Consider the following 18,032-nt stretch of genomic DNA (forward strand, 5'->3'; position numbering starts at 1 on the left):
AAGCGAGAAATTCCACTCGGGGATTCCGCTCCACTGCGGCACTGTTGCACGAGGAAGAAAGCAGGTTTTTTGGGGGTTTTTTTCTTTCTGTTGTAGATGTAGTTTACAGACCTGATGGCCATGCTGGACTACTGTCGGCAATATGACACACATTACGCATCAGGGAAATTCCTCGGGGGGGGGGGGGGTCATTTGCATTAGCAACAAATCAAACTATCAAAACAACTCAAAACTCAACATATGGCTAAGCGATTAGATGTGTCCTTTGGTCGTGGCGGGGTTCGGCCTGTCCATGTTTTGACTCCAGATTGGTGCGTGATGTAAATGACATCAAAATACTTTAATGAGTCAAAGCCCAGAGATGTGCTGCTGCTGTCCGGCCGCCCGAGTGCGGGGAGGCCTCGGCGCGTAGCGCGGTGCGTAGGACGTGAAGCGAATGTGACCCGGTGCGTTTCAGCCTCAGAGAGGGGAAAAAATAAACCTCGGACACTTCTGGGTTAGATTGCCCGCTGCTGAGAGATCGACGGCGGCCGCGCACCGCCGCAGAGCATTCAGTGTTTTCCAGGGAGCTTCTTATGGTAAAAGTCGAGCCTTGATCCTCCGTGGAAAAACGTGGTAGTCACTCAAAAGACGTGGGATGTTGTAAGAAATCAGCAGTCACCTCAACCACCGGGGAAAATGTGAATAAATCATACACTGCAAAAAGAAAAAAAAAGTCACATAAAATAGTTATAATTATTAAAATAAATGAAATGTAGCTGAGAAACCGGGCGGGGTTAAGATTTTTTTCAGTTGAAACGTAAAATAAGTAAACGACTAACTGGGAAAATCAAGATTAAAAAAAAAACGGTAATATTTTGTTGTATAAGCAGTTTTTTTTAAAAAAAAGTAGTTTCTTTATAACACACACGCAATGACACCGTTCTGAAAACGGGCGACTGCACCACTACAGTCGTTATGTGAGCAATTCATTTCTTCTGTTAAATTTAATTCTTGGCTCCTTCGCATCACCTGAAACGCCGATTGGATGGCTTAGCGTGGACGCTGTCCCACGGCGTTACACCGTTACACTGTGAATTAATCAGTTACAGGTGGTAACGAAACATTCCGGCTGCGCACCGCCCAGATGCCGGTGCCCGGAGAGCGACCGGCCACCCGGGGACAGACCCCGCTGCAGCGCCGGGGAGGGCACTTGACGTGACTTCTAGCCTCGGTTCTCCGCCCCGGGCTTCTTTTTTTTTTTTTTAAACCGGCAGTCACAGAGCCTCGCGTTCTGCTGGAGCCGCAGCTCCAAGCTAGTGTTTAACTTTAGTGGTCGTCCTGCGAAGTTTTACATTCGGTGAAAACTGATTCATCTTAGTCCGGCTTATGAATTAAAAAAAAAAGAGGCCCGCTCTTAATTACTGACTATTTAAGTTTAGCTCGAAAAACATAAATCACACGATCTTGCATGCACATCGCAGCCCATGAAATCTCGGTTGAAATGTGGAGACGGGCCGAGTGGAGGCTTTCCCGCCCCTGCGTGCTGCTCAGACGGGCCCGGGCCGACGCCGAGTCCCGCCGCCTGCCTGCCTGCCTGCCTGCGTGCCGCAGTCTGACCTCTGGGGCGCAGCGCTTTCACGCACGGCTCCTCTCCGGTGTTGTACTGCTGCCGGGGACTGAAAAGCAAAACTTAAAAAAAAAAATGGGCAAAGGGGTAGTAAATCAGTGGGAGGTTGGGGGGTATTTTGTCCTGTGAATTCTCATGGGAAGGTTGTTGCTGCTGCTGGAATGGACGTGTGTGCTGCATGTCTGTTCTGTGGGTGAATGAGGGAGGTGAAGCTAAACGCGGATCACACCGTCGCCGGTGGCAAACGGCGTGTGTGTGTGTGTGTGTGTGTGTGTGTGTGTTTTTAAAAAGGTCAAAGATAATCAACAAAATGAAGGCTTAGACATCACGAAACGGCCTCGACGTGATTTTTCTCATCTTTTTTGTTCCTGTGGGGAAGAAGGGTTTCTCTGTTCATCTTCTCCCCGGTTTTGTTCTGACTGAATGAATAGCGCCCCCCCCTCCCAGACCCCCCACCACCTCTCGGTCCCACTCATTAGCTGGCGGGTGCCTGGCAGGTTTCGGCGGGTCCTGCTCGGGTCCTAAAGCCTCCGCTCTGGCGCGTCCCGCGGCGGTGACCGAGAACAGCGAGCCTCTGTGGTCAGACCACGCAGCTTGGAGGAATCCTTGACGGAGTCGTTTGATTTTTACTCGACTGCAGGCGAGGCTGGAAGCCGGCTGGTCGTATAACACGTTTATTAGCCTCAAAGACAAGGGGCGAGATTTAGAAAAAGCCCAAGCTCTGACACAGGCTCGCATTTAACAGTCCGCCGAACAGTTCAGTTAACACAGAAAAAAGTGGCTTTGCTAGACTTTCCCTGAGCTACTACGACCACATCTCCATCGCATTTAAACTTTAAGACGGCAATTAACGAGTTAATTTACATCTAGTATAACTTAATGCCATTTATCAAAGGCCCGATCCCAACTACGTGATTTACAAGGTGACGCTTTTCGCTTTTTACGCACAGACTAGGCTCAGAACTAATTCGCGACAAACGCCCCGACGTTTCACCGGGCATCTGCTAATTAAAATCTGTCGAGATCACCGTGTAATAGCGCACTCAGACCAACTGATCCGAACTCTGCCCTTTTCCTTTCAGTGTTTTTTCCTTGAGAGTCGTTTCTCGGGCGGGCATGCAGGCTGATTAAAAAAAAAAAAAAAAAAAAAAGAGATGCGCACACGATGGAAGTTTCTACTGCCTCCCTCGTCTCCATCAGTGCGGACCGGGTTGCTCGGTGATTTCATTCATGGTCGGCAGATCGTGACTGTCCGCTTCAGGAACCAGCTGCCACTTCACCAAACGCACCGACACACAATAGCTCCAACTCCACCGTCTAAGTTGTTCTCCGCCTCTTAAACGTTTGATATCCCCCTTAAATTTCTTCTTAAGAATCTATAAAGAAGTGTGGGGGGTCCACACTGTACAACAGCATCTCATGCACATTACTGTAAAGGTGTCATTGAATGTGAAATTTTTTTTTATTGCGGCACCACTTATGGAAATATTGCAAATGATGTGAAATAGTTTCATCAAAAGTTTCCCGATTTTCAGCCTGACATATTTAGTGTGTCTGAAAACTTTTTGTGCGTTTTTGTAAAAAAAAAAAAAAAAAAAAAAAGGGAAAAAAAATCTGAATCAATTGTAGAACTTTTCCACCCAGGAGCAATTAACTGCAGGTCAGACTAATGATGACAGAGACGGCGATTCCCACATAGATGTGTGTGGCACATGACAAACTCTGCCTCAACCCCGTCAAAACCGTCTCCTCGCAAGAGGCATCCAATGTAAAAATATATAATCGTTAATCTATGAATGAAAAAAAAAAAAAAAAAAAGTTGCTCCCCGATTAAGAGAGGTTTATGAAGTTTATTCATAAAAGTTCTCCGTCACAGGTGTTACCTCCCCAGCCATAAACACATCTATCTACTTCCTGATTTAAAGCTTCTTTATAACTGCATTAAAAGCACTTCCTCCTCCTGTAATATTTTCATTAAATGTGTGTATTTTTTTTTTTTTAAGCAAACACTCGGCCCTTCTGCAGCTGACTGGAGCTGACGTGCGCGTGACTGCATGTGGACTGTGACACAGAGGACAATTTGACGCAGAGCACTGACTGGATTAAATTCAGACCAATTAGTGGCCTACTATGGATGTTAGTCTCGTTTTAATGAGGCCTGGCATGAGCAGATTTGGGGCCCTTAACCGCAAGATTCAGGCCCAAAGTGTGTGTAAGTGTGTGTAAGTGTGTGTAAGTGTGTGTGTGTGTGTGTGTGTGTGTGTGTGAGAGAGAGAGAGAGAAGCTAACCACAGTAGATCTCAGGCCAGCGTTCTGCTGAGTGAGCACATTTTTGATCATCAATAAATGTCAGTTTTTATTCCTTCAGACTAAAAAAAAAAAAAAAAAAAAAACCCAACTGAAGTTTTCATTTAGAAAACTCAAACAAAACCTTCATATAAACTCAATGCTGTGTGATACTGGCCTACAATATTGTCCAGTGTTTCCAGTTTTGCTATTTTTTTTGACAATTTTATTCTCTGTGTTTGAACTTTGGCAAAAAAAATGGCTTCGGGCCTGATGTTTGACTCCACGAATACCGCGTGTGTGTGTGTGTGTGTGTGTGTGTGTGTGTGTGTGTGTGTTAGTGAGAGAGAGAGAGACTGGTGAGTGGCAGAGGACAGGTCCTTCTGCCTGATGACAGGGCGGCCGCGCAGAGTCGGCCAGGCTCCTGCTTGGCTGGCGACCCCCCCCCCCCCTCCGCATCTCGGAGGCGGTCCTGCCAAATGATCCGATTTAACCGAGCTGCTTTTGGTGTCTGGAGTGCGCCGGTTTTCCTCCCAACGCCTCCGTTTCGAACACCAGGATCCAGTTTGAGATGCCTTTGGTGGACACGGGCTCCCGTTTGTTGCAAAATATTCAAGCAGCTTTCACTTTCGATGCCAGAAATATTAGATTTTATTTTATTTTATTTTATTTTAATGTAGTGTCAAATCTAATTCCTGTCACAGTGGAAAAGCAACTGCATTAAAATGAGTATAAGACCGGACCTTTGCTGAAACCAGAATAATGATGTTGTTTATCACCCTATTCATTTGGAGGAGAGTAAATTTAGACCTTTAAATGATAAACTATTCAAAATGACGAAAAAATAAAAAATGCCATCACAGATCAAAATGTTTTTTCTGTGGATTTGATCAGATGCAAGCCTCCATTATATTTGATGTACAAAACCGACCTGCTGATATTTGATTAAAGCCTGATATTGATTAAAATTAGACAGCACTCTCAAGTCTAGTTCACAGAACCAAAACCTTGTTTGTTTGTCGGTTTCCAAAAAAAAAAAAAAAACCGAGCGAGATAATCGGAGCTTTGTGTCGTTGTCGGTGTTGTTCAGACCGAAAACCTACAGAAGGAAAAGGTAGAAAATATTGAGAACAATTTCTAAAATCATCCGATGGTTTGTACAATTCATGATATGTATCAGACAGTCAAATGAAATGTCTTCTGCTTGCATGTTCTAATCTCCATCTGAAGATGACATTAGACCAGTGTGGATTTATAGAGGGTTTCTTTTGAGGGGGGGGGGGGCTCCATCTTGTCCCCTCCATCTTGTCCTCTTCCTTTAACACCGGCAGTATGCGAAATAAGTATTTTTTTTTTTTTTTTTAATAGAGAGTGAGGAGGCAGCTGACTGACTGGCCGAGTGTGTATCTGCGTGTGTGTGTGTGTGTGTGTGTGTGTGTGTGTGTGTGTGTGTGTGTGTGTGTGTGAGTGAACAGTTAACGGGAGAAGACCGGGGAGAGTGATTGTGTGTGTGTGGCAGTCCTCTCCGGCTGCAGTCACACTGGAAGGATCTCCCAGGAAGATGATGGAAAGTGTCTCTCTGTCTGTCTGTCTGTGGTCGCCGCGGCCCCCCCCCCACCCCTGCTCTTCCTATCTCCATCCCTCCCCCTTCCAGCGGGGGTTGGCTCGGCCTGCGCTGCAGCGGTTTCGCCCGGGATGCTGTCCAGTCTCCCAGCAGCTCCCCATTTGCATAACCATATTTGTGTGCCCCGAGTCTGCCAAGTCAACCTCCATGTGTCAGGGGCCCTCAATAAATAATACATTATTAGATTGTTTTTTTATTTTCTAGGTGGCGGTGGTGGTGGCGGCGGTGGTGGCGGTGGAGGAGAGGGATGTAGGATCTGTTTCTCAGCAAAGTGAAATAGGAGCTCGAATGCGGTGATCTTATGAGAATTTTATCTGGTTAAGTGCAGCTCCGAGGTGTTGAGCATTGAATGTTTGACGTCCCAGCTGGAAAAACTATGATACGTTATGATATACAATCCACAAAGGTTTCCATTTTATTTTGAAATAGCACCACACACACACACACACGTGTTAAGTAACATTTGAAGGTCGGAGTCAAGTGGAATAAGGCTTTGTTGAAAAACTCCACATTTCGCTTTAAGTGGAAGGGGATGTGGATGTTTAAAGGCGGTGTTATTAAGTGACAAAAGGCGGTTTGGATTCAGAACCCGGTGCGATTTGTAATTTCCCCGTTTCGCGTTAAAGGAATGTTAGAGCTTAAATAACGGGGCGAGGATGTCGCTACAGAATGTGCGTGGTGGAGAAATGGATGCGGGAAAGACCTTCCGATGCACCACCGTCCGAGCTCTTCGCGAGAGGCACGCCGGATTTCGGGGTGGTGCAGGATCGTCAGGTGTTCCCGTTTGCTCCGCCCGGGCCGTTGGGCCCGTTGGTTTAACATAAAGCGAACTAGGCCGAGGCCGTCCCGGTTGGTGTCTGGGAGTGAGAGGGGCGGAAGGATGGAAATCTCTCCTGTAGGTCTGGATCTGGTCCAGGGTGGAGGGAACGCTTTTTATCTGCTCCAGCAGTGTAACCGTGCGGATGACTCCGGATGGTCAGTCTGCAAAAACCTCGGTCCAAAACGAGCACTTGAGGGGAAACTTCATTCGCTGAACGTTTCCCATCGGAATCCTTCACTGTGTGGCCCAATTTAAAACTTAATATTTTCTGCATCGCATTTCAAAGGCTTTATGCAGTATTTATTCTGCTTTTGACATCAACCCAGAACTCCATGACGAGCTGAGCCCGCGAGCCAAACCGGGCCGCATCTCTCCAAGCTGCAGACGGCAGGTGATTTGGAGTCAGCGGAGTGAACCGCGGTACTTTCTCGCCGCGCCAAGTTTCCTGCGTAAAAGCCTAAAGCGTATTAATTCCACGGTTTCAGTGCCGCTTCCTCATAGCCTCTCTCATTTTTGCCCCGCAGACTCGGAGGCGAGCCCCGGCTCGGACGGAGAGGGTCTGGCCGAGAGGACGTCGTGCTCCTTTGGCTCACCTGCCGACCTGGCCCCCGGCCCCTGCGAACCGTCGCCCCCGGCCTCCATGGAGGAGATCCAGGTGGAGCTGCAGTGCGCGGACCTGTGGAAGCGCTTCCACGACATCGGCACGGAGATGATCATCACCAAGGCGGGCAGGTAGGCCGGACACGTGCGCGCTCAGCCGCTGGACGTGGCGCAGAAGCTTTTACGTGCAGCTCCGCGGCGGGGTTATGGCGCAGACAGCCCACGAGCCCACTGCGCGTAAAACGCGACTTGCGAGATTTGCCTTATTGGGCGAGCACGAACCGCCAGGTGGGTTCCTCATCGGTCGCTTCAGGAGTTCTGGTTTTGAAAATGATTTCTTATGAGCTGAGATTATAACAACCCGGACCCAAGTGAATCACACGAACGCGCAGATTTATCGAATGTGCAGATTTAGAGTTCTGCAACGCACCGACCCACAAACACACATTTTTTTTTTAAGAAACACAAAGCTCAGTTAGAGCCGAACACACACATACTCTCTCTCTCTCAAACACACACACACACACACACCTCAGAGCTCTGTTTTGAAGGTGTTAATGTGTTGCACATGCAGGCCGCCCTGCCGCGCTCAGGCCTTCATGACGCGGTAGGTTATCCCTGATGTTGGCGCGTAAGGGGAGCTGGTTCCAATTAATCCCCCCCCCCCTAACATGTTCCGGGTTTTCTCTCACTCTCTCGGGTCGGCGGCCCACGCCCAGAGCAGGCGCGGGAGTTGACCCGCGGGTCCCGACGGAAGGACCTTCCCCGGCAGTCCGCTCCGCTCCCAGCGCGCGGGCAGCGCCGCACATTTCCACGTACATCCCCCCCCCCGGTTCACATCCAGCGGCGTGATTTATATCAGCCCTAGGCAGTGCCGCAGCTCTAAGGCCAAACTTTTAGCCTCAAGAGGAGCGTTATTAACCGTCGGTTCCTATTTGAGTGAGTAAACGTCGACGGCGAGGGGCCGATGGCTCTTTACGTTTCGAGCAGTTGGCGCGTATGAAAATGATGATTGGATCAAGAGCTTCTCCGGCACAGGAGCGTGTTGGGACTCGCTCAAGACTGAGATATTTCCATGACAGAAGTCGACCAGCGTGGATCGAATGATCTTGTTTAGGTTGTAGTCAATGACGAGGAAAGTTTAGTTCGGGTGCTTGAGAAATTTGTTTTATGTTTTCGTTTCACCTGATTTTTTCCTCCAAACGATTCACTTCAGGGCATATGTGCGATGTTTTTGTTTTCTTTTTTTCTTCTTTTTCTCGCGGACTGGTGCGGCAGGTCAGTCTTACCAAGGAAGGGTCCGTTGGTCGAAGACCTTGGGACTGGCGGACAAACACAGACCTGAGACTAAATAAAACGCCCCACCCCAAAAACGACATCGCTCTATATTTGTAACTTTAGCAGAAGATGTGCGTTTGTTTTGAAGTGTATAAAATAGCTGCAGCAGATCTACACGTTTTAGCTCCAGCTAATCGAAGCTCCTTGTTTTGTCCTGTCGCTAAACTTTAAAAAAAATCAAACTTTTGTTTTCCTTTTTTTTCCCTGCGAGGCTTCAAATGAAATTTTGTTTTCTGTTTTTTTTTTATTTCCCCAGCTCCCCCTCTCTGTTCTGACTTCGGATTGAAATAAGCCCTGACGTCCCCCTTCCTCTACTCGTTATAGACCATACTTTCCTGTTTTTATGAATTGGGCCCAAATTGGGAATCAGCTCATAAATAGAGCAACAATCGGTTTGCGCCGAGGCCGAGTGAGGGCGGACACGACCGTCGCCGTGCGTATTTCACGGCCTGCTCATAATAAGCCCATAAATCCAGGGGAGGAGGGAAGCAAGAAAACGGCCCTCTTTTCTCGTTAGGCAGGACCGGATTTACGACCTTAAAATGAAAAGGGAAAATGCAGCGTTTGAAGTGAGAAAGGAGGAATTAATTCGAAATGTCTCCTTCTCCATAGGGGCCGTTTTTTTTCCCCTTTTTCTTTTCAGATTTGTAATTTTCATGAGGTTTTTCTGCGTCAGTTTTTGCCTCAAGCTTTGGTCTTCAGCATCAAAACGCGACGAGCTGGTTGCCGATAATACTGTTAGGGATAAAAATACATTTCTGCTTATTTTATACATAAATAGCATTTCCAATTTGTCTGTCTATTAAGTATTATGATAAAATAAGGGCTACAACAGCGGAGGAATCCTGAATTCCTGGACTGCAGAGGTCAGAGGTCACAGTGGCATGACAGTATGCGACAAGCATTCAGCCCATTAAAATGATGGAAATCGTAGAAACACTCAAGGGACAAAAATGACCTGGAAGTTATTAGATATTCTATGAATTCAATTAGACAGGAGTAAAGGTTGGGGTTCAGGAAAACTGATATCGAAGCAGCTTCTGAAATAAATGGGGTTTATTTGATTTTTATTAAATAAATGTGACGAATATAAGTCCCCAAAATGCGGAACTCTGACTGAGCAAAAGCTGCATCTCCTGTAATTCAAGAGGCGACAGATGTTCTAAAAGGAGACGTCCCACCTTATAAGCTGCAAACTGACCTGACTGAAGGGAAAATAGCGGGTGATCAGTTAGAGGGGTTAATCCGGACCTGTGTGTGGGGGGGGGGTGTCTTTGAAAAATGCACCTAATAAAAACACTGTCAGAGAACCAGTTTTCAACAACGTTTTAAAAATACGTTTAGCTTAGATTTAAAAAAAAAAAAAAAAAAAAGTCTTTTAATGGACAATCAGAAAATGTGTCTGTTAGATGGGTTTACTCAGCGCCGCACCAACACAGGTGTTTACCCCAGTTGGGAGGGCGTTAAAATGAATGTCGTCTCATGTCATCTCTCCTCATTTCAATCATTAAAAGACTGGCAGGGCAAAGAGAGATTTCTGCCCCCCCCCCCGAAAAAAAAGGCTCTCTGTGCAAATGCAACTAGTGTCTTGTGTCTTTTGTGTCTTTTGTGCGTATTTGCTCAAGTCCCATCTGCCCGGCTCGATCCCATCCAGTGAATTCGGCGAAGCAGACCCAGCCACAGCTTTGTCATTTACAAGTCGGTTCGGTGTCTCGCTCGCGTCACGGTCCGTTGCGCCGCGCGGATGCTCAGATCTGCACAATTTGCAGGCGCACAGGCGCTTTCGCCAGTCAACAGCACTACATCATAATAAAAATCAGCAGCGCTCGGAGACATTAACAGCATTTACACTAAGGTGCTCCTGCTTTGTATCAAGTTTTAACAGTTGCAATGTTCTTCGATAGTCAGGAATTCCTTTTGTGATTTAGTGCCTTTTAATAGGTAAACCGATACTGAAGTAGCCCGACCACAGCTGCGGAAAACCGACAGGAAATCAGATTTTATTTTTTTTATTTTTTTTATGAGAGCTGACTTGTCTGTACATGCTTTTTAAAGTCTCCTAAATGAATCAAACCCAGTTTGAACGTGTTTAGTGGATCAGTCTGCCGCGTGCTGACACTTTCTGTGTCAGCAGCTGATAAAGTTCATCAGTCTGGTTTCAGTCACGAGGGTAAGGTTTGTTATCATCAGTGGTCTTTTTCTTTTTTTGTTTCTTTTCAAACGTTAGTTGATCTATTTTCTGAATGCACCACAGGAGGAAAGGGACAGAAACCAGTTCTGCTCCATCGGATTCGTTCACCACCGCCTGTGTTGCTTTGTCTCCTTTTGTCAGGAGGATGTTTCCTGCCATGCGGGTGAAGATCGCAGGCCTGGACCCTCATCAGCAGTATTACATCGCCATGGACATCGTGCCCGTGGACAACAAGAGATACAGGTACCGTCCTCGCACGCAGGTACACGAACGGACGTGGATGACCACGTGCCACGTTCCACGTCAGACATGTCGTCCCCCTCTGAACATAGTAGCATGTTCCTTTCCTTTTTACTGGCCTTCCAAAATGCAGCAGTGTATCCCACTGCCGTTAAACCGAAACGATTTAAGTCTCTTCGGCCTCAGCGGGGCGAACTTCATTTCCTGAGATGGACCGAGCGCTGTTTCCGGTACTTTGCGGCCACGACGAGAACCGCGCTGTGGCAAAACACGCCGAGTGACCGTGGTCCTTCACGGGCCTTAAGAAAATGTCAGATGCACGGATGCTGCACAGCAGCACAATCTCTGGCCACTGAAGTCCGAAAATAGCGGCGTCAGCCTTCAACGCACAGCTGTACAGCTGCACACGGAGCAGTATTTTTCTGGCTGATTCTCAGATGTCAAGCCAAGCATAAACATTTTGACCCAGTTGGACTGTTCTGATCTTCACGCCGTTTCTCGTGTTAGACCCGTAGGTAATGGGGATCTGGACCGGACAAAGATATTCCAGCCTTTTCCATTTCTTTCAGATTTCCCATAACCGCTACGGAACCGCTGTGCCCCTTTTTTTCTCGGCAATGCTCCCGTCATTTGCATCCACGAGGTGAAGTGAAAGGGAATAAAGTGTGCATGTTCTGGAGGAAAGCTTGTATATGATGGATCTCTCTGGATATGCAATAAGACCGATGTCCTGGCCCGTGGCACTAGTCCCTGAAGTCAGAGCCAGCGAGGGGAGATTGAAATGTATTCATCATCCCACTGGCTGAGCAGCAGAGCCAGAGGCTGCCTGCAAATAGGATAACTCTCAACGTTCAGGTCTAATGACGGAAATGAGAAAAAACGAGGTCGAGTCGGAGAGAAAAATGTGCAGTGCTGCACCATTTACCCGCTGTTGCACTGGTTGTAGAAGTTTCACAGGGTTGCTTTTATGGCTCAGTATCGTCTTTACAGGTTTTACGACAGAGACGAGGGAGCGAGGTGCAGATGATGAGGAAAATGTGTGAGGGTTACCTGTGTATCCAGAGGTCTGTATGGCTTCATAGATGCTGACGCAGATGCCGGCTGTTACTGTTGGTAACTAAGGGCTTCTAAAAACTGATGCTTCTGCTTCTCTGCATCAAAGCTGCCAGCAGACAGCTGAGGGTTGATTTAGTTTATTTAGACAAAATAGCCTCAGAAACGGCATTTAAACAATCATCGGGCAGTGAAGTAGGCAGCTGATCCTCATTTAGCCAAGGTGGGAACTATTAACCTAAAAGGATGAAGCTGGCAATAGTCTATATTTTTCTTATTGTCAACAGATCCAACAAGAAGGTGTCACTCTGACTCCTTTACCCATAATGTCCCGGAACAGACGGGCACTGTAGTTTTCAGCAAACGTTGCTCAAACAGGAGCCGGTAGCGTATTCGCTGGGGACTATTTTCACCTGCGGATGAATACACATCTGGTGTTCGAGGACAGTGTACGTGGGTGAGATTAGAGACAAAAAAAAAAAAGGGAACTACAGTGCCCATGTTCATCACAATGAATGAGTGATGGAGAAAACATGTCAGCCAGTGCGAAGTTGGGCTCCGTCATGTGGTTTCTAATGGTTTTTGGACAACAGTGGACCCCGTGGAGCTCTAGCACCAGGCACATCCATTAAGTACAAATGAAAGATACTCACGCTTTGCTTTACTTCATCCAAATGCGCCAACGAGTGGTCACCCACCGGTCAATGGTGGCCTGCTAAGACATCTTCATTTGATTAACAACAGTTTTAATACATAGAGATAGTTAACTCGGCAATGTAGTTCTCTGATGCTTGTTTACAAACTGCGATAGCAGTAAAACAAGCTTATGTTTTATATCATGAATGGACTAAAATACATTTTTTACTTTGTAATATTTCTTATTTTCATGAATCAGTATTTTCAATATATTTAAATAAAACACCTTCAATATATGTCATCCAAAAATTATCTATAGCATCCTGAAGTAAAACTGTAATGCAGGTCTTTCACGTCTTCTTGCGGTGCAGCACTTGTTTTATGACGTTACACTACACGTACTCAAAGCGACCTGCAAGTGAGGGACAACACTAAAGCCTTGAAGTAAGCGCTACGTGCTCCATCTATTCAAAAGAGCAAAGTGCAAGGAGATCAGGCAAAGAAGTTCCCACAGAGAGCCAGTTAGGCGTGTTAGAGGTGTTCGAGGTGCTCTCGGAAGAAACGAGTCTTCAAGGGACTCTTTAAGAGAGAGAGCTCTGATAACATTTGGTAGCTTGTTCCACCATCGGGGAACCACAGACGAAACCAGTCTTGACTGTGATTGCCTTGTGTGCAGGTCTGGCAGACCAATGTTCCTTGGAGGAACATAGTGGCCCAGAAGGAGCATAAGCCCTTATGATTGAGTTCAAGTAGATGGGTGCAGACCCAGAAGTCACTCTGTGTGTGTGTGTGTGTGTGTGTGTGTATCATTGTGGTAATTTCACTCTAAAGATTTTTGTGACGCTGTCATTTAATGGTGAGAAAGTGTTAACAGCTCTTTAAGGCTCTTACAACTCCAGGACACGTAAAACCTTTGAGCGAAAAATAAATGTACACATTCTCTAAAATCTGACATTCAAACAAATAACAGTATCCAGCAGGGAAGCTCAATTACACCTGGTCTAACAAACTATCCTTAAAACTTTTTTTTTAAAATATATGTATATTTATATGTATGTGTATATCCTAAAAATTCTGAAAATAATTCACTTAACTTAATAATTAACTATTAACTCGATACATTTCTTGAACACAGTTGTATAACAAGTTCAGTTGAGCTGTGTTTGGTTTTTCAATAGTGTATCAAAAGTATCAGCAGTGTTTTAAAAGGCCTACATGGCCTCTCTTGGCAGCTGCCGAGCATATTTTAAAGCAGAAAGTTCAGTGACATAAAACATGTTTACAGGCAGTTTATTTTTTTCATGCGTTGCTATGCGAGAGTGAATATTTGATTAAAGACCGAGCGTGCCACAGATATATTCCCTCTCCCTCTGCGAAACAAAAAGCGGGTCATCTCAGAGGAAAACAGAGAACAGGCTCTCCGCCCCCCCCACCCCTCATGTCAACCCAAGTCAGATTTATTTATGACAAAAACCAGGTTAGTCAGAAAGACATTAGAGGCACAAGTCTGCACAAAAACAAGCGATTACTAAAAATGAAGTGATTTCCGCAACGAGCGGGTTTGATTTGAGCTTCCTGCGTCTGTCATTTCATATCGTTGTTTGTTAATCTAAAGTTTTCCACCAGAGCGTAGTAGACGTTCTGCCCTGCCGCCTCTCCGCGCTCTCCCCACCAGCGAACCAAGACATCATGGAGGATTTTCAGAGCCCAGAAGATCTTGTAAAATTATATAAGATTTTCTTCCTGGCGGGGGAATTCACCGCAGGGCTTTGCAAACTGAGCTGGGAGCTGTCACTGGTGTGTCTCACAGTCCTGGAGAGCTTGGGGTCTGGAAATAAGGTCTTCATTGGAATCAACTTGCTTTTCTTGGGCTCCCTGCCTCTCTTTAGGAACGTCTCACTGGTACCGCGCTCATTAAATCTCCATATATTACAGTTCTTTTATGTGGACAGTCACTGGGTTTGCTCGAGCTCAAGCCGCTGAATGTGGAGGTCTGGCTCCTCATTCTTTCAATCATGTGTCAGAGCATGTCGCAGTTCTCCTTTATCACACGCACACACTCTCAAACACACACACACTCTCGCGCACGCACGCCCACACGCACGTATAATTGGAAACATAGAAAAACAAACAAGGTTATATTTTGTTCCGTATTTCTGTCCTTAATCCAATGAAAATTTGAACTGGCCCTATGTAGAAGTGAGGATTTGAAAGATTGCATTAAACTGCAAGATTTCTTTTTAATCTGTTTTTGTTAGGACATTTGATACTCATAAATCAAGAGATAGATGAACACACACACACACAATAGTAAGCACAGTCTAAAGACACACAAAACACATACACAGGCATTAATGTTGCTATACATGTGAGGACTATCACTGATTCCCCAAACCCCTGTTTCTAACCTAACCCTGACCCAAACCTAAATCTGATCTTAATCCTAATCCTAAATCTAATGTTAATCTAATTTGACACTAAACCTGTGTATGAGGATTGACGTGTTTGTTTTTGTGTGCACGTACTTTGTCCTCATAAGTATCGAAATAAATAAAACAAACACACACACACACACACACCAATACTCTCGCACAATTAGAAACATGTTATAAAGGGATAAGACACACACAAACACACCCTGAGGCGTCCATGTAACTATACTTGTGAGGACAATCAGTGAACGTAATCACTCTCCACACCAACCCCAAGTTGCTAACCCTGGAGCAACTTTAGCCCAAACCTAAACATAACCCAAATACTAACGGTAACCAATAAACACAAGGCCTCGTATTAAATGGGCCTTTTGTTGAGGGGCCAAAATGTCATCATGTTCAAAGACTCTTTATTTTCCTATAGTTGTGAGGGCATTTGGTTTTAATAAATGCAGAAATATACACACACACACACACACACACACACACACACACACACACACACACACACACACACACACACACACTGGTAAACAGGGAACCTCATTATAATTTGAAACTGACCCTGAAACTGATCACTTTTTTTTTTTTTTTTGTGCAGACACTTGGTCCTCATAAATATAGAAACAAAAGAAAACACACTGGTATCCATACACAATTAGAAGCGTACTCTAAAGGGATAAAACACACACACAGATACAGAAAGGCATCTAAATGACTACTTGTGAGGACAGTCACTGAATGCAATTGGTCCTACATCCATACCCTTCACCTGATCTTAACCCACGTTGTTAACCCTTAACTAACTTTAACCTAACCCCAGTTTAATCTTAAATCAAAATTTAATCCTACAAACACTAATTCTAGTCTGTAAACTTGCCCTAAGTAAGTCTGGTAAAAGGCAATTGTTTTTCTAGCCTAATGAGGACATTGAGCCCCTCATAAAGGATCCAACACACACAAAAAAGGCATCTTTGTTGGTATACTCGTATACCCCTATCTTTGTGAGGACATTTGGAAGTATAGAAACAGAAGAACACACACACACATAGGTACCAGCTTAAAATCAGAAACGCAATCAAAGTAGATAAGATACATAGAAACACACCCACAGGAATTTTTGTTGCCCTTTTGTGAGGATAAACACTATCCTAACGCTAACCCCAGCCTAAATCTGATCCTAACCCTAAACCAACTTGATCCTAACCTTATTCCAACATTTATCCTATAAACGCTAATCCGAGTTTGTGAAGTTGGCTCCGTGCGGAAGCGATAACTGGCAAAACGTCATCGTCTATCTATCTTTGTGAAGACATTTGGGCCTCATAAGTACAAGGATTCAAGAACACACACACACACACACACACGCGCTCGTTCACACAAGGCTCCCTCACAAACTGAACGCGCACACACACACTCGCAGACACACCAGCCAACCCTGAATGGTAATTCAATAGCAATATTTACTCTGTCAGTACAGAAACCCAATATACAGGCTGGATTTGGCCAGTGTGTAAATGTGTGTTTTTATGTGCATGCCTTCGTGTGTTAGACTGTGTGTGTGATGAGCTGGGGGCGCGCACACACTCACACACACACACACTCACACACACACACACACTCTCACACACTCACACACTCTCACACACACTCACACACACGCACACACGCTCATACGCGCGCTGACGAGCTGTTTTTGCTGTCTGTTTCGTGTGTGTGGTTCTATCTGTGGGTTTCATGTCTCAACATGCGTGTGTGTTTCTTCCAGTGGGTGTAATTGTGCGTATGTGGGAGACAGAAAGAGAATTAGAGTGCGCACTGCAGTTCAGTTTTGTCAGCTGTACAGTTTGGTGTTGGCTGGGAAGGGAAACGACCCCCTCCCTCCCCCAGTCCCTCCCCCCCATCTGTCCAGTAAGAGTGTCACATAAAGTCCAGTCTTTATTGATCGTGCCGGTGCCAGATGGCAGATTTATGGAAGATGAAAGCGGGGGGACTAATCAGATTTCCAGTCCCGTTTGGGGCTAAAGTTTCCTCGTTCCTTAACACTTTCCCTTCTAGGCCGAGTGTAACCCTAAACAGCGCTCCAAACAGGAAATTACAGAAACGCCTGGCACCCTGTGTGAGTGTATATGTATGTGTTAGTGTGTGTGTGTGTGTGTGTGTATGTGTTGGGTCAGAGCTGTGTGTGCGCTTGGTATCAGATACTGTTTGGGGAAAAAAACGGGAATGGATAGTTAAGTGTTCTGTTTTGTAGTTCATTGCCCCAAAATGTTTATAAATGCATAACATCTCCATGTTTTCACTGATATACCATTTTTATAACGGGAGTTTTTTGTTTTCCTGTTGAAGGAGGGGTTTTTCCATTATCCGAATCGAGGGCCTAAGGATAGGCGATGTCGGATGCTGTATAGATTGTAAAGATCCTTAAGACAAATTTATATTTATGGCATGCTTCAAGCTCAGGCCCACAACTAAACTACTGTTTTGGCTGAAGCAGGCAGCTGCTTTCAGTGGAGCATCTCTAAAAAGAAATAAGCAAAAAAAAAAAAAAAAAAGAACTGTACACTACCTGTTCAGCACCGAGCACACACGCAAAGTTAGCAACTAGCGGATGAACATACTGGAGCATTTAGCAGCACAAAAGCCAGATATTTCCCCCAGGAGTTGGTAGAGACCAAAAACAGAGCTAAAAGAGAGTGAAAACTGGACTTATGTTTCTCAGGTGGTCAGAAACACGAAGCCAAATGAATGATCACGTCGCTCTGTAACTGCTTGACGTGTAAATAAGCAACTGTTTGCTAACAAGTTCGCCACATCAACTTAAAATGTGATGGTACGTCAGTGTTGTACTCACAACTTCTTTCCACTGCCCCAAAGTGGCCAGAACACTAGGCACTCTAACACCTTGGTCGCTCGCACACAGGTGGTGTGTGTTTCTCATTTCCAGGGTTGCTTGAAATACAGTCAGGACGAGAGGCAACAGCTAACGTTTCTTACTAGATAAATAGAAATCTCACAGTAACCCTCACACCATGACTTGTGGGAAATGCAGATATACAACACCAGCGAAGGCTTAGTTGAAGCAGAGCTCAATTACTGAATTATTTGTATACTTTCAGTGGGGGCTATTGAGTTGTATCCCAAAGTTAAGTTTTGCTTTAGTCTTTGTTTGGACAAATAACAAAACAATGAAACATAATACA

The 18,032-nt window shown here is 45.5% G+C and overlaps 1 protein-coding gene across 1 annotated transcript in view; it reads left to right on the plus strand.

Annotated features, from left to right (window-relative positions):
* The window catches only part of tbx15 (T-box transcription factor 15), a 40,407-nt gene that overhangs the window by 441 nt on the left and 21,934 nt on the right, over window positions 1-18,032 (plus strand). The window contains exons 2-3 of the mRNA XM_040147710.1: window positions 6,864-7,071; window positions 10,610-10,711. Of these exons, the coding sequence (XP_040003644.1) occupies window positions 6,864-7,071; window positions 10,610-10,711 (310 nt within the window). The remainder of the gene's footprint in view (window positions 1-6,863; window positions 7,072-10,609; window positions 10,712-18,032) is intronic.

The sequence above is a fragment of the Xiphias gladius genome, chromosome 16, assembly GCF_016859285.1.
Source record: "Xiphias gladius isolate SHS-SW01 ecotype Sanya breed wild chromosome 16, ASM1685928v1, whole genome shotgun sequence".
Lineage (NCBI taxonomy): Eukaryota > Metazoa > Chordata > Actinopteri > Istiophoriformes > Xiphiidae > Xiphias > Xiphias gladius.